This window comes from Magnolia sinica, chromosome 4 (assembly GCF_029962835.1).
Source record: "Magnolia sinica isolate HGM2019 chromosome 4, MsV1, whole genome shotgun sequence".
NCBI lineage: Eukaryota > Viridiplantae > Streptophyta > Magnoliopsida > Magnoliales > Magnoliaceae > Magnolia > Magnolia sinica.
In genome coordinates, this window is record NC_080576.1 from 115,460,687 (window position 1) to 115,482,615 (window position 21,929).

Here is a 21,929-nt window from a genome sequence, read left to right on the forward strand (position 1 = left end):
AACGCCACTTCCTATGATCTTTCCGGGATCTCCGACGATATCATATTTTATGTCTGGGAGAGACTGATTATTGCCTATGGCAGCCATTGTCCCTGTTGCCGCGCGATAAGATTGATACCATGCTTTCTTGGTAATATAGTGGTACATTGAATGAATATACCCACCATCATTTGAAATTACTGAGAATAACACACGAGTGTTATATCTAAACCGTTCATTTGTGTTGTAACATCATTTAATGGCATGTGCCTAAAAATTAAGTAGATCCAAAACTTTGGCCATAAAGAAGTTTTTAACAGTAAGTATTCAATCCCCGTTGCTTTCTATGATGGGGTCTAATTGAGCTTTAGATTTACCTGATTTTTTTGGCCAATGTTCTAAAATAATCTTGAAAAATGGGTGAACGGTGTGGATATAGCCCACACATCGTGGTAGGACCTACACAACTTGCTAACATTGAGTGAAATTGGCACGGGACCGATGCAATTTCATCTTATCTAATTCCCAGCTTTTCCCTTCTTCGCGAACATGTGCGGAATTAGCACCGGACCAGATGAATCCCATCCCACCAAATCCCTTCTAATCCTACTGCCCAAACACGCATGTCAATTAACATGCACGGTAGCCTCTGCTCCGGCTCTCTGAGTGCACGCTCTACATCACACGCGAGCGGATTCGGTCAGGTGGGGCCATACCCAGTTCGACAAGGCCGTGACCGTTGGTCCCATATTGATAGTCCATCCATTTTTAATGCTCATTTCAGTTCGTGATCCAAAAAAATTACTCAGGTGAACCACACGGCACCACGGGAAACAGTGGTGAATGAACACCTATCACTCAAAACTTAGTAAGACACACTGTAATGTTTATCAGTCATCCAATCCGTTGATACTATCACGACGTGGATGAAGGGAAAACACAAGTATCATCTTGATCGAAAACTTTCGAGTCTTATTAAAAGTTTATAACGGTCGATCACCATTGTTTCCTGTGGAATGGCCCACCTGAGATTTGGATCTGTTTCATTTTTGGGAAAATGTCTTAAAATGATCTGGAAAAACGGATGGACGGCGTGGATATAGAACACGAAAATCAATATGGGCCCACGGTCACGGCCTGACCGAATTACTCTCCACCACTGATACGCCAACGTGAGTTGTGCGCCGAGCCTGGGTAAGCCAAAGCTCTGCAGGGCCCACCGTGATATCCGGGTGACATTCACTCCGTCCATAAGTTTCTCATGATCATTTCAAGACGTGATCTGAAAAATCACGCAGATCCAAAACTCAAGTGGGCATTACCACAGGAAACAATGGGGATTGAAATGCCTACCGTCGATATTACCTAGGGTCCACCGTGATATTTATACTCCATCCAATCCGTTCATATGGGAAAAAAATATCATCCTGATTCAAAACCTCTGTGCCTCATTAAGGTTTCAACGGTGGGCGTTCAATTCCCACTTAAGTGACCGAATACTAAAATGGTATGGAAAAAAACGTATGGACAGAGTTGGATCCGGATTCCAGACGGACATAGTGGTGGGCCCGGATTACATGGGCTCGGTGTTACTCGTTTCAGCGTCGGGTATTCTTCTTAAATGATGTTGATTGAGCTCAACCATCTTTTTGTTGTTTGAATTTGGACGGATGATCATTTTATTCTTGTTTCAAAAATTGGACGGCAAGCATGCAAAGATCAGGATAATCTCGATTCATAAAAATGGACGGAGTGGAATGACTTCGGGTGGATGGTGGTAAACTATCAGCGTAGTCTTGACGGGCCATTTGTCCTGACAGACCATTTACTCACCAACCGACTGGCAAGACCTTCATTCATTTCATTTAAATCTGCGAAAAAGCGAGCGAAAACCAAACACTGAAACTCAGCTCAGAGGAAGAAGAAGAAGAAGAAGATGGAAAGCCTCTCCCTTACATGCCGTCTATCTCCATCAAATCTCCGTCTACTCCCGACGGTTTCCGTTAATGCCGTTAGTAGGAGCTCTACCATAAGTTTCCCCCGCTTCTCCGCGCGCGCATTCAAATCCTCTGCTATCTCCCCCCGCTTCTCCGCGAGCGCATTCAAATCCTCTGCTATCTCCACTACTTCACTTGGTATTCTCCTCTCTCTCTCTCTCTCTCTCTCTCTCTCTCTCTCTTTCTGCGGGAAGAAAACATAATTTGGAAAAAATCGATTTTCTAATGATCTGATTCTCTTTGTTTCATGTCGGTTTCTAGAGTTGGAGGATGCGGTGAAATTCGCCGAAGCTTCAAAGAACGGGAATCTCGTGCCGCTCTACCAATGCATATTCTCCGATCACCTGACACCGGTGCTGGCATACCGTTGCTTGATGAAAGAAGAAGATCGAGAGTCACCGAGCTTTTTGTTCGAATCTGTCGAGCCGGGTTTCCGAGTGTCGCATGTTGTAAGAGCTACAGTCTCTCTGTTTCTCTCTCTCAGTTTCTTCTTCAGCATTTTTGAATTTTCAGAAATCTACAATGCTCTGCCTGTATAATGGACGGGTTAGCTTTTCCAAACTATTCATATGCTGGGTCCCACAGTGGATACAAATTTTTTTTTTTTTTTTTTTTTTGGGGGGGGGGGGGGGGGGGTGGGTTTAATTCTGATGGGTTCTACAATGTGAATTTGAATTACCCTTTTTTTTTTTTTTTTTCCGTCTGTGCCAGTATTTTTGGGACGCAGATTTCCTACGGCTTTCCAGGACGTTCCTGTGTGCTGGGATGCTAGGTGGGGCCCACTGATATGTTTGTGAGAAATCCAACCCGTCCATCTGTTTTGAGAGATCATTTTAGGAGGTGAGACGAAAAAATGAGGTGGATCGAAAACTCAGGTGGACCACATGAGAGGAAACAGTGTGGAGTCAATGACTAGCGTTGAAACATTCATATGGCCACAAGAGTTTTGTATCAGGCTAAGTTTTTTGTGTTTTCTCTTCATCCCAGCGGTAATGACCTTATAAACGGTTTGGATCGCATATAGACATCAAGGGTGGAGTCTAAGAAGGTTTCAACGGTAGTCATTTAAATCCCTAAATTTCCCTCTTGTGTGGCCCACTTGAGTTTTGGATCCGCCCACTATTCGTCGCATTTCCAAAAATGAACTATAAAAACGGACCTACAGGGTGATTTGTCACAAACATGACGGTGGGCCCCCCCTAGCATCCCAGCGCACGAACTTCACGTGAAAGGCTTTCCCAGGAAATCCGCGTTCGTATTTGTGAACGTGGGGTCCGCCTTTCATTCATCTGAATAATATCAGTGGACCCCACTGTTCAAGAGTCCGAAAGTCCTAACTATCCAATAATCAGCCTCAGAAATCATAAACCATCAACCATAAGATCGAGAGACAGCTCAATACCAATCAAAGGGGCTTGAGATTGGCGAGTCAAGCTTTCCATACAGCAAAGGTGGAGATGGACCCATAATCACATTGATAAAATAAAAAGAAAAATCCAGCCGTCCGATCAAGGAACCTTTTCCTGTTACATATGAATTGCCAGCTCTTTGAATTTTGTGTTTTCATCTCCTCTGTAGTTTATTTTTCAGTTATTTCTGTTAGGGACGGTACAGTGTAGTTGGAGCTCAGCCGACCATGGAAATCGTAGCAAAGGAGAATTTTGTGACGATCATGGATCACGAAGAAGGGGTGAGGAAGGAAGAGTTTGCTGAGGATCCGATGGTGATTCCAAGAAGAATCATGCAAGATTGGAGTCCCCAACTCGTTGATGAACTTCCAGATGCTTTTTGTGGTGAGGAAAACAGAGCCTTGGATGTTTTATTTCATTTTAATTTTTCTGATGCCATTGGTGTCACTGCAATACAATGATATTTTTTTTAATGTTGTTAGGAGTGTCATTATAATACGTTGAATTGCTTTGGATTCCATTTGAATCCTATCTGAAGAGAAAAGAATGATGTGATAACATGCCCCAAGGACATGTAATATACCCATGCTCGTGCAATTTGGGCCGTTGGTTCAATGATCCAGGCTGATAGATGATGCACCCAACTATCAATTGATCTAACCCTGAAAAAGATATCCCTGATGATAACAAGACTAACATTTTGATTCCTGACCTGTAATAGATGCTTAAGGGTCTGTTTGGATTTGTGAAGCACAAGAAAATTGTATTTTCCAAGAAACCTTGTTTCCAAGACAGTTTGGGAGAGGAAACTTTGTTTCTCATATTTGTTTATCAATAACATTTCTCAAGAAAATTGAGGTTTGTTTTCAAATCATATATTTCACATAATAAAATTCTCTTGAGAAATTCTTTTGGTATCGGGTGTTGCCTATGTGTTTATAGGTGGGATGCATGGAATTATCTATTAATATTTCCTTTCTAGCATGATAGTATTCCTCCGAGGGGCATCTGGTGAACTGGTTAGATGGAACATGCTAGACATCCAAACCTATGTTCATCCCTTCCCCACGGTTTCGTATGGTGTGGCCCATGTAAGTTGTGCTTTGGGCTGATTTTTTTTATTCTTTTTCTTTTTTTGTCCCTGAGGGACGATCTTGATGGACTGAGTGGATTTGACATAGAGAACATGGTGGTGCCATGTGAAACTCAGTTTAAGAAAGTCATCCAGCCCCTATCTCTGAAAAAATAAATTGGATGGTGACTTGGAACGTGAGTTATTTCATACTCTTATCGGGGCTTGAAATGCGGGAACTTATAAATTGTGTGCATTGAGCTCATTAGCTTAAATTAAGCTGACTAGACTGTGGAAGCCATTGTCTCCAAGTCACAGTGTGAAAGTCAGATTCACTGAATAATTCTAACATTTAATTCGTGGACACTTATCTGTCGAAATAAGATCATTGAATATTTTTTGTTTTTAACCATCCAAATCCAATAGATTTTCACCAATCCATTAGGAAGATGTATTAATAAAGGTAATACTAGGTTCATAATAAGTCTAAACTGGAAATAATAATTTGTACAATTTATTTACAATTACTATATTTCTTGCATTCAAGTTCTAAATAAATGTGTATCGTCTAATATACTTGGCCAAAGTATCAAAGATTTCTTTTCAGCGGACAAGTGGATTGGCCTACTGACACTGATTATCCACGTCATCCATCCATTTTTTCAGATCATTTTGTGGCACGAGCCCAAAAATGATGCATATCCAAATCTCAGGTGGACCACACCATAGGAAATGGTGGTGACTGAACGCTTACCAATAAAAACTTCTTGGTAGCTACAAAAGTATTGGATAAGTTGATATTTGTGTTTCCCTTCATTAGGTCTATGCAGTGTTTTCAATAGTGGTAGCGTGATGCGTGGCGCTCAGCTCTCCATAGTGTGTGGTGTAAATACGTAGCATGTAGCGTAAGCTACACGATACTTCTATTTTTTAATTTAAAAATAGGACAAATATAATAAATATTGGAAAAAAATGAAAAGAAAAATATAAAATGCCTAAAAGATTATTCGTGTTTTAAACAGTGGTAGCGTGATGTGTGGCGCTCAGCTCTCCATAGCGTGTAGTGTAAATATGTAGCATGTAGCGTAAGCTACATGATACTTCTATTTTTTTCATTTAAAAATAGGACAAATATAATAAATATTGGAAAAAATGAAAAGAAAAATATAAAATGCCTACAAGATTATTCGTTTTATCAATTATAAGCATGTTCAAATGATTTATTAGTTATCATTTATCAAAAGCCAATCCATATATATAAGCTAAATCAAATAATTATCACATCAACAATTTTCTCGGCAAACCACTTTAATTAATAATGTCTAATTGAAACCATAAGTCAAAATTATGAAAATAAATAAAAAATCACATAGGTTTAAAGAATCAGTACCATACAAGTGTTGCATTCCTCAACATTAGATACCAAAAAAAATTAAAAATGAAAAAGTAATAACAAAATAAAATAGTAAAAAAATACATTGTAGCGTACGCTACGCGCTACGTAGTTATAGTGTACGCTACAACCCATGTAACGCACGCTACAGGGGATTTATGCTATTTAGGATGCTACGTAGCACTACAGCCACGCTACGTAGCGTACACTATTGCTATGCTACGGGCGCTATTTGAAACACTAGGTCTGTGTAACCTTATGAAGAGGTTGGATGGAAAATACACATTACAGTGGGCCTCAGGAAGTTGTTAATTGTGGTCGTTCAATCATCACTTCTTTCCTGTGACGGGGTCCACATGAGACATGGATTGGCCTCGTTTTTGGGCTCATGCCCTAAAATGATATTGAAAAAAATGGATGGTCATTGTGGATAAAATACATACATCATGGTGGGGCCTATAGAACGCCAATAGTAGTGAAGCAATTTAGTAGGCAATCATGTCTAACAAAGTTTTAGCAATGAGAAAACATGGGAAAGGAAACGCCCTTTTTGAAGGGTCTGGCTGAGAAAATGAAAGGCTGATTTTTAGAAAAAATTAGCTTAGTATGAAATTGGTTTCCCTTCCTTTCTTATAATTACGATGTTTACAAACACGAGAAAGAGGGTTTCTTGAGAAACCATGTTTCCTTCCCACTATTTCACTGAATTCAATCAGGCCCTAAGAGAAAATAAATCAACATTCCTTCAACGGGTATTCTAATTTGGGAAAACTTCGGGGAAGTTCTTGCACTAGGAAGCTTGGTGGGGCCCTTCGTGATGTTTGTGAGAAATTTACCCCATCTATCCATTTTGCTAGCTCATTTTAGGACATGAGACAAAAAATGAGTTAGATCCAAAACTCAAGTGGGACACACGAGAGGAAAAAGCCGTTCAAAACTTCCTGGGTCCACCTTGATGTTTATATGCCATCTAAACTGTTTATAACGTTATTCTCATCAGGATTAACTGAAAACACAAAAAACCTAGCCTGATACAAGACTTTTGTGGTCATATGAATGTTTCATCGGTGGTCACTCAATCCCCACTGTTTCCTCGAGTGGCCCACTTGAGTTTTAGATATGCCTCATTTCTAGTCTCATGTTCTAAATAAGCTGGAAAAATAGATGCACAAGGTAAATTTCTCACAAACATCACAAAGGGCACCACCTAGCTTCCCAGCACAGGATCTTCTAGCGAAAGCCTTTCACAGGCAATCCATGTCTAGAACTTCAGGGCATGGTCCATCTACCATTGGGCCCATCAGAACTTCAGGGCATGGTCCATCCCTCGGGCTCGGGCGTAGAATTTATAATTCCTCATGATAAATTGCAGATGATTCATTGCAAAGATTATAGTGCAAAGTCATTATCCAGTTGAAAGATTATAGGCCTGATCTACCCATACATCTATTTTGATGACCTTAACTTTCTCCATAAAGATTACCTTATTATTTTCCTAGAAAGATATTTCTATTCATATCAATTACTTAGATTGCAATCCAAATCAATAAAGAGTTATTGGGAAATCTCTGCAGGTGGATGGGTGGGCTTTTTTTCATATGATACTGTGCGATACGTTGAGAAGAGAAAGCTGCCGTTTTCAAGTGCTCCCATGGATGATAGAAACCTCCCGGACATCCATTTAGGACTATATGATGATGTCATAGTTTTTGATCATGTGGAGAAGGTACTCTTATTATTACCAACATATTCAGTAATGATAATGGTGGCCATAGCCGCCGTTATAGGCCATTTTTTCCATAATGACCATTATGGCCTCACCCTTACCCGTACGTAACCATTTTTTAATATCTTGATTTTGACTCGCCAACCGTATTTGATCTTGTAATTAAGAAACAAACATACAAGTTCCAGTACCATGCACGTTAATCATGGATGATCAGATTGCAAAGCAGGGAAAGAGCTTCTATCCCCATTCTGCATGTGATTATTATTATTATTATTATTTTTAAACACGCGCACCCGCCACACACCGATGCATGCCGTAGTGGGATTTCACCACCTATGGGTTTCGAACCCAAGACCTCGTGTTGAAACTCCTCAGAGTCTACCATTGGGGCAATGACTGGAACCCAAACTGTGATTATTTCGCATGTGATTATAAACTCAAAATAAAATCACCTGTTTCTAGCATTGCTTATCCATAAACTGCGCACATCTAACCATATGGTTCTAATTTTTTTTTGTTCTTAAATGGAAAGATGCTGACAATATGTTTACCCATTATGCTAATAAGAAATGCTATAATGACATGCTTGATTATAAATTCTAGAAAAATGGATAAAAGTAATTGGAATATTGGAAAATTGCTTGCTTGTATTTCATTAAGCGTGGGTCCTGAATTTATACATGAGCAATGACCCAAATATGAAATAATACAATAAATACGAAATCTGATTCTACCCTAATAAATTATAAACAAAGGAGGAAAATATACAAAGGAATCAAGTATTTCCCAATATACACATGGGAAATGAAGTCCTTCCTAATACTTTATTTGAGTTCTATGTAAGTCCTGTCCCAATCATGCACATGGCAACACGTATGGCGATTGGGACTGTTGATTTGGCAAGCTGCTACAAGGATGGCCCATGAGCTGCAATTGTAGTGATTAGACACTGTGATCATCAGATTGAGAGTTTTGCTGGTTGAATGTGGACCATCGCTTTAATTTTCTTTTTGTGTTTACCATCCCATCTCAGGCCATGGATTGCCAGTGGCGAGGTTTTTGTGCTATGACCTTGCACATGGTGGCCAACCAAATCAATGGTACCAATCACCATATACATGAGCCACCGATTCCCTGAATTGCCACGTCATCGTAGCACAGCACGCCTCTTTTTATTTACTGCTACTTACCCATTTAGCCAACAGCTTTTATAATTGACTTGATCCTCAATAGGGAATTAAGCTTTTGGTTAATCTAATGAGATTGTTTTGTTTAATGTTTACCCTCAGAAAGCTTATGTAATTCATTGGGTGCGGCTAGATCGGTACTCCTCAGTTGAGAAGGCATATGACGATGGAAAGAAACGGTTGGACGCTTTAGTATCGAGGGTACTAAATGTAGACCCGTGAGTAGTCATTTCTCTCCATGACTTCCTTTCGTGTAATTACAATTTAAGATTTTTCCAAGTTGACTCATTGGTTGCTGTATGTACATCATTTTTTATATATTTTCAATTTGTTAGCCCGAGGCTAACTACAGGTTCTGTGAAATTACATACTCGCCATTTTAGTCCTTCATTAAAGAAGCCCTCCATGACAAGTGAAGCATACAAGAAGGCTGTTATGGAGGCAAAAGAACATATCATGGCAGGAGATATTTTCCAGATTGTGTTGAGCCAACGTTTTGAGCGGCGAACATTTGCTGACCCGTTTGAAGTTTATAGAGCATTAAGAGTTGTGAATCCAAGTCCATACATGACTTATTTACAGGTGTCTCTACTTTCTTCAACTTTTCATAATTTTGAGTTGAGGAGTTACATGATACTCAGACTGCATACAACGCTTGATGCGCAGGCACTCAGGCATTGTACATGCAGTGTACCTTAACTCATATTAATATAAGATGATAAATAAATATCCGTCCAATAAATAAGTTTATGACCATTGGATATTTTTCATTTTTAACCACCCAACTAATATCCAACAATCAGATAGTAAGATGATAAATTAAGTGTAATATTTGGGTCACGGACAATGGTACATCTAAACTGAGGCCCATGATTTGGACAGTTTAATTTGAATTAGTTGTATTCCAAGTATGCAATTTGTTAGTAATTCTTAAGTGGCTGCGTATCATCCATCATGCTGCCAGAGTATCAAAGTTTTTCTCTTTGTAGTAACTTACTGCATGCTCTTATAGGTATTTTTGGTGATCTGGCTTTTCTGATATGATTTTATGCTTCTCTTTTATCAGGCAAGAGGATGTATTCTGGTGGCTTCAAGCCCTGAAATTCTAACTCGCGTAAAGAAGGTAAACTGAGAGCATTGCTTTGTAACAGGGTAATTGAGGTGCTTCAATTAGTCTTAACTGACTTGGAACTTGTTGCAACTGAAAATGGTTCTTGATTGCACTTCTTTCCATATGAGACTTTCAGCTTTATTGAATGAATAAATCTTGCATATATTCTTCCAACATTGTTGGGAAGTCTACTCATCTTCTCTGCTGATCTATTTCCTCCCCTGGTAGTTGAAGACACATTTGGGTACTTCAGAAAACATATACTGATTAGAAATATCTTTATTGGGGTCCCTCAACATGCTAGGATTATGGCATGTGTAATGCATGTGGAGGGAGAGTAGGGGAGAGTAAAAAGGAGAGAGCGGGTCGTGGACAGTTACATGGCCAAGATGGATCAGAAAAGGCCCGGTTGACAACAGAAGTGATCCAGACCATCGAACCTTAAATCGGGCGTATCTTGCAACCCGGAATGAGTTATCTGACGTAAAATATATGATTTTGGGGTTGAACGACCTACTGAAGCCAACCAACCCCGCTACGCCAGGTTGCGTAGCCCAGAATTGTGAAAAACCCCTGGATCGACGGTCGTTTCCCTGTTTTAATTTCATTTTTACTATAAATAGTAAGTTTTAGTTTGATTATAACTCTTCATCCGTCGGGCTTTAGGAGTTGTGCCCAACATGAAAAGAGCTTAGAATAATTAAGAGAACGGTTTGGAGAATCCAAATAGGACACTTACTATTTTTGACCGAAAACCTTTCGCACTAGTAGACATCACGACCGTCTATAAATAGTAAGTTTACTATTTATAGTAAGTCACGGATTCTAGGAGTTTGAGTTGTAGTTTGATTCTAATTTCTTTCCCATTGCTTGGTACCCCTATTTAAAGGGTTGTGAACTCGTTTTTATTCATCAATTAATCAATTTCGAATTTCTTAGAATTTATTTCTATTTTCTGCTTTCTTTCCTCGTGGATTCGAGAAGTCTCTGTGAGGAGTCCAGAGAAGCTCCGTGGATTCGGAGTAGTTATCCTCATCACGTTCATCCCTGCGTCACAAAGGAGAGAGACACGGAGGAAAAGTGTGCAGCTACACAGTTCACAGAGAGAGAGAGGAATGCTTTCAACGGTGGGAGACCCATCCACATTTCTCTGATGATGTGGTCCACTTGAGTTTTGATTGCCTTGTTTTTGGGCCAAAGTTCTACCATGAGGCAACGTACATAGATATACTGAGTGGATTTGATACAGTCAGCATGGTGGGCCGCATACAGCTTTTGTTGCATGGCTCTCCAGTAGTACTGTCAAAGTGGGTTACCCCCAAAGAAGAGGAGAGCGGGCTACTCGCATAAAAGAAAGAAAGGTTGGAAAAATCGAAGCTGTTTATAGGCTATTGCAGGTGAGATCTGAACCGTTTGACACATGGCAGCTATACTTTTCAGTTCCCAAAATAATCCCGACTTTATTTAAAATGTCTAGTCATGTCCTTTTAATGTTCAAAGTTCTCTGCCCTAGGAAAACAATTTGAGAGGGCAAAACTATCAAAGCTAATCTCGTTATATATTGTATAGATTCCACCTGGTGTGATTCCAATGGATGAGCAATTGACCAAAAATCTTCTCCAACCAATGCAAGAACTGATTGTATTAAAAGAGTGCCCACTTTTACCAGTTTCCAGTAAATCAGAGGATTCAGTTTGATATTCTATGCGCCCAAAATGTAAAATGATTGGAAAATTATCTCCTGAATCTCCACATTTAACTCGGATGATTCAATGAATTTATATTCTGTTTTCCCAAAAAAGTAAAACAATTGGAAAACTATTCCCGAATCTCCACATTTACTGTCGTCACATTTCCTTTTTGTCTTTCACCATAATCAACATTCATGGCAATCCTTTTCAGCTCCAATTGTGACCTCTCCTTTGTTCTATTTTTTTTTTTTTTTTTTTTTCTTTTGTTGACAGAAGCAGATAACTAACCATCTTTTCTTTGTGTTGACAGAAGAAGATAACTAACCGTCCATTAGCGGGGACGGTTAGGAGAGGCATTACAATCGAGGAGGATGAGTTATTAGAAAAACAGCTATTAAACGATGAGAAGGAATGTGCGGAACACATAATGTTGGTGGATTTGGGGCGTAATGATGTTGGAAAGGTTTTTTTTTCTTCTTCTTTTTCTTTCCTTTTCTGGACAAATGCAAACAATTACATATTTTTTTCATTTCAAGTCAGTGTTTTTATTCATCATCATCAACATCTAAGCCTTTTCCCAACTAATTGAGGTCGGCTACATTCATCTTTTTCTTCCATTCCACTCTATCAAGGGCCATAAATTCCATTAAACTGTAGGTCATGCATGCATACACATGGTTTATTGTGAAATTCCTCTCTGTTTTATTCATGCAGCACTGATATCCAGTAATGTATTATTGAGAAGGGAGCCTCTAAAATTTACCCTCTGTATAAAGTGGAATTTACGCTTTAATTTTAAGATTATGCTTGTTTAATCATAAATTCTCGTTGGCCTAGATCTCCATTTCAAGAAGCAAATAGATTTTTTATGGCTTCATATTATAGTTTTACTCAGTTCATAGTTCACGTTTCTGTCCTCTTTTTGCATGTAACAGAAACCCTCACAAAGGCTATGATGTTTAATAAATGTAGTTGATGTGATCTCATGGAATTTGACCTCACTTTGATTATGATAATGCTTTGGACAGTTATCTTATTCTTTTCATGTTTTCACTGTTAATAACTGTGTGGATATATGGATATATGTATATGGACAGATGCATTAACGATAAAAATAAAATATGAGATTCACATAAATTTCTGGCCTGAAGAGCACATAAATGGTTCAGAAAACATTGTCATGAACAATAAAATGAGAGATGAAATTTTTGAAAATTCAAGCTTCTTGGGAATATTCCTCAGTGGTGCAAAACCTCGACGTTTCATTGCTTGAGTTTTGGATTCACGAATTAGTCCCATAGTCATGTACTCGCATTATGGTTTCGTAGCTTGATTATGCTGTTTTGGCCTGCAATTTCTAGTTGTAACATCTCTTGGCCTTGCTTAACCTGACAAGTTGTCATCATCATCATAGCCTTATCCAAGCTATTAGGAGCTAGGTGCCTAATCTGATACTATCCAGAAAAGAAAAAGAAACAGTTATATGTTCACACCCCAATTACAGGGTTGTGATGTAGTAATAATCTCGGTAAGACCGAGGTCGAATCCGCAGGGACTGAACCTTGTACATAATCTGAAAATAACTTGAACTAGAACTAGGCGAAGATGAAATCTAAATCAGGAGGATGTAGAGGAATAATGGTGAACTATTTAAACTAAAACTTGTAGAATTCAAAGGTGGGAAACTAGGGATTCAGAGGATCCACTTGTAGAGATCCAGGAGATTTACGCTTGATTCATGAACTTAACTAGACTTCGAGTCCCATCTTCATCCAGTTGGAAGATATATCACTAAAACTCAATCTGGACTTCCTTTGATCTAGTTTTCAAAGAGATGAAATGTATGTGAATTAGAGTCGATTCCATCACAAAACCATGCCCATGAGACAAAGTAAACAACAGAATTAAATCAATCCATAACCAATTTGAAAGATGTATGAATGTTAGGAAGGATTCCATCATCCAACCATATCCAAGGGGCAATGGTGAACAACAGGCCTTCCTAACTTCACAATCAAAATAATGAAAAGGAAATACTCAAAGCCATCGCAGATCTATTATAATTTCAGTCACAATAAACCATAAAAACTGAAAGCATTCCTATTAATCAAACTATAATCAAATTAGTTCATAACATGAATCAAGACCATAGAATCCTTCCCATCACACCACAAGCTTCACCTCTTAGCCTTAGCTAAGGGGTTTAGCCTGACATGACTAGGCTAGCACTCTCAACAAAACTCATAAGAAAACAGATAAAACCAGAAAAACTCTAAACTCTCTCTCTCTCTCTCTCTCTCTCTCTCTCTCTTTCTTCCAGACATCCAATGCTTGAATGATCTTCCTTCTCTTCTCCTCTCCTTTATATATGTGTTGTAGTTGGTGGCTAAAGTGGTGGAATCGGTGCATAGAGAGATTGTTTGAGTCGGTGGAAGCGATCTCTTTACGTAGCACCGTCCGCAACACCTTTCGCAGCGAAAGGAAATGCAGCAGATTGCTTCTGAATGGGATTTTCGGCTAAAGGAAACTCCAAGTGCAAGATCTGAGCCATTTAGGCTTCTTGGCTCTGGTCGGTCCCACTTTGGGAAGTTTTTGGATGGTTCGGATCGTAGATCCGTACAATCCGGACCATCACCTCGATTGTAGAACTGGCTTACAATGGTTGGTTCTCGTAGACGTGCCCAACAGGGCCTGCAAAAGGGCTCTTGAGCTGATGCTTGGTGGGGCACATGATCGGTATCAGTTGAGAGATCCACACCATCCATCAACTTTGTGGTGCAATTTCGATTGAAAATGGACAATTTGGATTGTCGTTGATGCGGTCGATCTATGCTGGTTGCAAGTCATCCCACCGTAGCCCATCTGTGTGACCGTTGTAGCGGGCATGTGCGTGTGCACGGTTGCACATGGTCAACTTGGTTTTGACCTGCTCGAGCTCATCTTCATGATAGACGGCTTCCTCAAGCAAACGTCGTCCGATCGCTGTTGCAACAACGAAAACGACAATTGCTGTTTTTTGAAAGAGGGGTGGGTCCAAGGCGGTTTGATCGTCTTGGAGTTACAGTGCATAGCTGGTGCACATGCGCATTATGCACACTCCACACAAGGTGGGGTCCACTGTGATGTTAATGAGAAATTCGTTCCATCCATCCGTTTTCTCAATTAATTTAAAGGGTTGAGACTTGAATTGAAGCATATCTAGGTATCAGGTGGGCCCCAAATTGATGATTTATGAGATGATCTAATCGTTGTCCCACTTTCACAAGGATCCAATAGATGAAATTCGACATGTATGATTAATTTATGGTCCTCAGGCCAGATATCAAGTTTCGAACTAAACGGATGGTGGGAACCCTGTGATCTTGCATTGTTGACGATTTTTGGGCCCGTTTAATGAGTAGCCTGATTTTCTCAGATTTCTGGCATGTAATTTCTTCAATCTCGGTCCCCTGGGTCCATCCCTTGCCTTGGCACTTCTTGAGCATTAAATCCATGCCTTTAGTACCCTTTTCTAGTCCAGGCTCCTAAATACACCTTGCATCACAAACACGATGATAGACGGCTTGAATTGTCCGTGTGGGACCTGATGGTGGCCCACAACGTTCCTCAAGCGAACGTCGTCCGATCGCTGTTGCAACAACGAAAACGACAATTGCTGTTTTTTGAAAGAGGGGTGGGTCCAAGGCGGTTTGATCGTCTTGGAGTTACAGTGCATAGCTGGTGCACATGCGCATTATGCACACTCCACACAAGGTGGGGTCCACTGTGATGTTAATGAGAAATCTGCTCCATCCATCTGTTCTTCTAGCTAATTTAAGGGGTCAAGCCCAAGTTTGAAGCATATCTAGAGATCAAGTGGGCCCAAAATTGACGGTTTATGGGTTGATCTGTCCGTTGGGCCACTTCCATAGGGATCCAATGGCTGAAATTCGACGTGTACTGTTAGTTTAGGTTCCCTAGGCCATATATGAAGTTTTGAGTCGAACAGATGGTGGGAACCCTGTGATCTTGCATTCTGGATGATTTTCAGGCCTCTTGGACTTCAATTACTTGATTTTCTCGGATTTCTGGCATGTAATTTCTTCGATCTTGGTCCCCTAGGGTCCGTCCCTTGCCTTGGTGATTTATAAGTTCTGCAGTCCAGCACATTTTACACCCTCTTGCTAGCATTCTTCATACCAAGAACCACCAGATCTTGGTAAGGACCCTCGTAATCATCGAATGGACGGATCGGATTGAGCTGATGAGTCCATATGGTGGCCCATAGAGATCATGCGGCGAGACAGTAGAATTCGAATTAGAAACTAAGTTGGGTCAGCGCTCGCTAACCGATTTAGTTATTTCGGTGCATGGCGGCTGTGCTCATGCACCGTACGCATGCACTTTCCAGTAGGGCCCACGGTGATGTATTGAGGAAAATTCGTTCCGTCCATCCGTTTTCTCAATTAATTTAAAGGGTTGAGACTTGAATTGAAGCATATCTAGGTATCAGGTGGGCCCCAAATTGATGATTTATGAGATGATCTAATCGTTGGGCCACTTCCACAAGGATCCGAGGGCTGAAATTTGACATTTATGGTTAATTTGTGGTCCTCAGGCCATGTATGAAGTTTTGAGCCCAACGGATGGTGGGAACCCTATTATCTTGCATTCTGGACGATTTTTGGGCCCGTTTAACGCGAGTAGCTTGATTTTCTCAGATTTTTGTCTTGTAATTTCTTTAATCTCGGTCCCCTGGGGTCCATCCCTTGCCTTAGTGATTTATGAGCGTTAAATTCATGCTTTTAGTACCTTTTTCTAGTCCAAGCTCCTAAATACACCTTGCATCACAAACACGATTAAAGAGCTCATCTTCATGATAGACGGCTTGAATTGTCCGTGTGGGACCTGATGGTGGCCCACAACGTTCCTCAAGCAAACGTCGTCCGATCGCTGTTGCAACAACGAAAACGACAATTGCTGTTTTTTGAAAGAGGGGTGGGTCCAAGGCGGTTTGATCGTCTTGGAGTTACAGTGCATAGCTGGTGCACATGCGCATTATGCACACTCCACACAAGGTGGGGTCCACTGTGATGTTAATGAGAAATCTGCTCCATCCATCTGTTTTGCAACCTTGTTTAAGAGGTTGAAACCAAAATTGAAGTATATCCAGATATCAGGTGGCCCCAAATCAGAGATTTATGGGATGATCTGTACGTTGGGCCACTTCCACAAGGATACAATGGTTGAAATTTGATGTGTATGGTTAATTTATTGTCCTCAGGCCATATATAAAGTTTTGAGCTGAACGGATAGTAGGAACCCTATGATCTTGCATTCTGGATGATTTTCAGGCCTCTTGGACTTCAATTACTTGATTTTCTCGGATTTCTGGCATGTAATTTCTTCGATCTTGGTCCCCTAGGGTCCGTCCCTTGCCTTGGTGATTTATAAGCGTTAAATCCATGCTTTTAGTACCCTTTTCCAGTCCAAGCTCCTAAATACACCTCACATCACAAACACGATTAAAGTAAGGCGTAAAACGGTATCATGCTCGTAAAATCAGGTAATAACTGGGGTCTATTATGCAATATTTAACCCTCAGCATTATACCCCACAGAAAGAATTAAAGAAGAACCTGTATAAGATTTTGCATATATAAGTTTATTACTAGCAAAGGGGCAATAGATTGATTCAGACTCTGCCTGAAAGGATTATCTTCCATTTTCCTTGTGAATTTGCCTTCTTGAGTGCCTTCATATGGGATATGTGCAAAGACGAAATTCAAAATTAAAAGGAAACCTTTTATATTTTGAATTTAATAGGAAACCTTTTATTTCTGAATTCAAAATTTAAAAGATTCCTAATAATTTTGATAGCTGGAGTCATAATAACTCCATGATTTTTAAATTTTTTTTTTTCCTGTTGTGTTTTACCAAGCCTAGAGCTGATTTACATCCCATGATTAAAGATCCATAAAAGCTAGTAGGAGCATCTATATGATTGCCAGATGCTTCACTACTTCAAACAAAGCCGGCAAGATTTTTTGCAGTAATGTACATAGGAAATACCTAAATCAGAAGCAAGGAGAACTCTTGCGAAGATTGCATGAACCAGCAGCTGCAGTGTCCCCTAAAATTTCAGTGCACTCACGAATCCCCCCCTCTCTCTCTGTAATTGCAGTTCTTATCTTGGTTTCTTAATTCTCATTGAATATCTTATTTAGTTGGGTATCATTTCGTAAAGAATAATGGATTGGATCTACACAAGCTCGTATTTAAACAGGCTATTGATGCAGGTCTCAAAGTCCGGTTCTGTTAAAGTGGAGAAGCTGATGAATGTTGAACGATACTCCCACGTCATGCACATCAGCTCCACGGTGAGGTCTTTTTATTCAGTCATAAATGGATGGAAAATAGAACTTAACACAAAGATCCAAAGCATTACATATTACTTCTATGTGTTGTATCAGCCACTTGAAATCTTGATACATATTGGCTAATACGATAGGAATTGGTCAATGATCCGCTGATCTCTACTTTTAAGAGAGGAATTATAGGGTCCAAACTATTGATTTGATGAACCCACTGCAGTGGGGGATTTGCCAGAGCATTTAGTGGGTTGGAAGTTCCTAGTGCTTGGGTTGGGTCTTTTTCCTTTTCTCTATTGAATGGGGACTATTGATATACTTTTTTTTTTCCTAAGCATCTTTTGTAAGCCATAGATCAAGGGTTTGGATCTTCCAATCTGATTGAGATTTGTAGGGCATCCTCCATCTACAGTTGGGGCCATCAGAGCAAGTCTGGATCACTTAAACATGGACGACAAATATAAGGAATTGGGATCATCAGCAAACTCTTCATTTGCCAAGGCCAAGGACACTCTAATTGTGCATTAAGATATTAGTTTCCTGATAATTGGAGTACACTTGGATTTTCATAGCTTGAAGTGGGATAATGCTTCCCAACCTTCTTCTGCCTCAAATCATGACTGAGATAGGAACCAGTAGGTCCTGTTCTCATCTCAGCAACATTTTGTCAGTAGCACAGGCCTTTTCCCTTGGGATACTTTAAACACCCCAACACCTGTAACACATCTTAACACATTTATCTCAAGAAAGAGGAATTATATGATATGTGGTCTGCATCTTTGTACAACGGACATAGGTTTTTAATTCTGACAAGTGGGACTCATAGTCTGGTAATCCAGACCATTGGTCGTTTGAGTCCCACTGTGGTTGGAGAATGCCCCTAAAATTTCCCAGATTGAAAGATCCCAGCGACCAATATTAGACCTTTCTTCAGTTAAATGGCCATTGTCATATTTCTCTTCCTAACTATCGACCCATAGCCAGAGATATGAAGGTTAAGATTGTCCAATCAAGGAAAGTTTTGAGGTATAGACCATCCACAGTAGGAGAAAACAGATCAATGGTCTGCCCACTCATCAAATTTAAAACCTGTGTATACTGCAAAAATATGCTGGCGTGTAATATAATCCTCAAGAAATGGAGGATGTGTTTCACCCAGAAACAAGGCTAAACATTACATTTTTAAAAAAAAAAATTTGTGTGTGTGTGTGTGGATAGCTAACTAGCGTCAGACCTGAGACCTCAATGTTGAAACTCACCCTGTCTACCATTGAGCTAAGGGCTCCAACCCTTTTATTTTAGCTTATATCTTCTATTAGATTCTGGAAAGTTTCATTCCCATAGCTTTTATCATGAGTGAGCAAACAAGCTCCAATTCAAATACCTTATGATATGCCATTGAAGCTTTTGACGTTGGATGTGTACTGTTTGGTAGCTATTGGCTCAAAACCTGGTAGAAAATTCAAGTCTTTTTTTTTTTTTTCCGGTTGCAGGTTACAGGGGAGTTGTTGGATCATTTAACAAGCTGGGATGCTCTACGAGCTGCGTTGCCCGTTGGAACAGTGAGTGGAGCACCAAAGGTTCAGTCCACATGCTCTATTCCACTTCTCTCCATTGATAGATTGTTTTTAGTTCTAGTCTTCTAGAGGCTTAGATATTGGCACGCTGGATCAAGAGGTGATGTTTGTTGCCAAATAATATGTGGTAACTGGTAAGGTGAATCCAGGTCATTTATCTAGTGGGGTCTAAAAATCAAATTGAATGGATAATCCTATCCATATGAACAGTGGCCATCTAATGTCTGGTCATGATGCCAATGGATTTAACGGGAGAACTGATGGCTAGGATCATTTTTTCTTGGACCAGCATTTTGTTCAGGAGTGGCCCCACCTTTCAGTGATACAGATTGTTTGTCTAATAGGCTACCCCTGTGGATTTCTGAGAGCTGAAAATCTCCAATGTCTAAATCAGTAGACATTTTCCTTTATTTCCAACAATACAATTTTAGAACAATAATGGATGGTTAGGTCTGTCAGATGGTGGAGATTCTTCTTCCCAGCATTATCCATCTAGAGTGAATGGTCTAGATGAAAGAAAAGTGAGTTTGCCTGCATGGAATGCTGGAATGAACTAAAATGGCACTAATTGAGTCTAACATCATCTCTGTCTTTTGTAAAACCCCTGTAGAATAGTACTGCATTTGTAACTCAAAGCCACTGGATAACCAGTTGCATGCTTGTAGGGGTCATTTGGATGCCCATAAATGGGCCAAGTTGTAAATGAGTAAATCATTTACACTCTGTGTTTGGATGGCCTTTTTTCCCTATAAATGATTTACAACATTTACCCCCACCTCATTTACAGGAAAAATGTTCGGATTTCATTTACAGGCTCTCCATTTACAGCCCAACGGCTATAAATGGAAAGATTGTTTCTCCATTTACAGGACTTCAACAATTTACAGGCTGTCCAAACGCAGACAATCATTTACCTGTAAATCATTTGTAGCTTAAAGCCGAACAGGACTGGCTGTAAATGATTTATACTACTGGAAACCATTTACAGGCATCCAAATGATCCATAACGTTCCATTCCAAAGTTCTGTCCATCAACACATAATTCCAATACTCTTGCCTTCCAATGCTCATGCTCTACTTTACCACGCTTCCCGTCCTAATGTTGTATGGAAATCAGGTGAAAGCAATGGAACTGATAGACCAGTTGGAAACCAATAGGCGAGGACCATACAGCGGTGGGCTCGGGGGTGTGTCATTTACTGGCAGCATGGACATCGCGCTCACTCTCCGGACTATTGTTTTCTCTACCAATGCCCGTTACGATACAATGTACTCCTACAAGGATATAAATAAACGCCAGGAATGGGTGGCCCACCTTCAGGCCGGAGCTGGCATTGTGGCTGATAGTGATCCTGATAAAGAACAGAGAGAATGTGAGAACAAGGCAGCCGCTCTTGCCCTTGCTATCGATCTTGCAGAGTCAACGTTCGTTGAGAAATGTTGATGCCGGCTATTTTTTTTTCCGCCGGTTGCATTTCTCGCCCAGTTGATCACAGATTACAATCACGGATGGACAATTTGAGATGATAATGAATATAATAGAAAATAACAATGGGATAATATGAAAGGACAGAGAGAATCAATTCAATATAATTTTCTTTCATTTGATTCATATACATTTGGAATTTTCTTTTACTTGGCTTCTTCTAATAGATGATCTTGAATGACCATGCATCATGCATATGTAGCTTCTTTTGCCGTGGAAATTTCAGGCTTACTGAAGATGGAAGATAACCAGCCAAAATTGAAGGGTTCAGTTCCTCTTTTAAGCTTCCATTCGATGATGGGCCACCCTCTGGATGCGGCAACGCTTTTCAACCGTCTGTCAGGGTTCACCGCATGGGGGCTACCAACCTACATAAGCAGCAGTTCTCAATGGAGCTGTTTGAAGATGATGAAAGAAGAATGGAGTTGTTACTTGTAAAGGCTCCAGCAGTTCCACATCACTATATGTTGGATGAACTGGACCATTGATCCATCTGGTGGCCACTAGAGTGAATGGTCAAGTTAGATTTATGTCCATCTGGCCGTCTGCTTGGTGGCATTCCCATTTCAAACGAATGGGTTGAAACAAAACTAGCCGTTTGCTCACATTCAACTGGAAAGATTGATGGTGTCCACCAGATGGAGCATATGAATTCATTATGCATGGATGGGATTGAGTCATGACCAATGATTTTAGACTCAGGTCTTGAGTCGAGCCCACTCGAGGTAAATATGCTTGACTCAACCGAGTTGGGGTTTAGTCGCTGTGTCCAACTGTCTCGAGTCGAGTCCCAACTAGCCCAAGTTGGGGGTAAATATGCCCAACTCAGCCAAACCCGACTGGGTCTGACCGAGACTGAGTTGATTTGGACCGCTTGCATCCGGGCGGTCTGAGTCATGGAACCACTCACCCAAAACGGGCTTGTAAAAGAAATCTTGGTAGAGGTTGG

General features: G+C 40.2%; 1 protein-coding gene across 1 annotated transcript; it reads left to right on the top strand.

The window, feature by feature from the left end:
• Positions 1 to 1,843: 1,843 nt before the first annotated feature.
• On the top strand, positions 1,844 to 21,129 carry LOC131243987 (anthranilate synthase alpha subunit 2, chloroplastic-like). The gene is made up of 11 exons (XM_058243648.1): positions 1,844 to 2,114; positions 2,238 to 2,425; positions 3,580 to 3,769; positions 7,425 to 7,576; positions 8,869 to 8,984; positions 9,102 to 9,348; positions 9,833 to 9,889; positions 11,879 to 12,031; positions 17,846 to 17,926; positions 19,411 to 19,497; positions 20,612 to 21,129. Exons 1-11 carry the CDS (start codon positions 1,916 to 1,918, stop codon positions 20,936 to 20,938), a joined length of 1,797 nt encoding a protein of 598 aa, XP_058099631.1. The 5' UTR covers positions 1,844 to 1,915; the 3' UTR covers positions 20,939 to 21,129.
• The last annotated feature ends 800 nt before the right edge of the window (positions 21,130 to 21,929 follow it).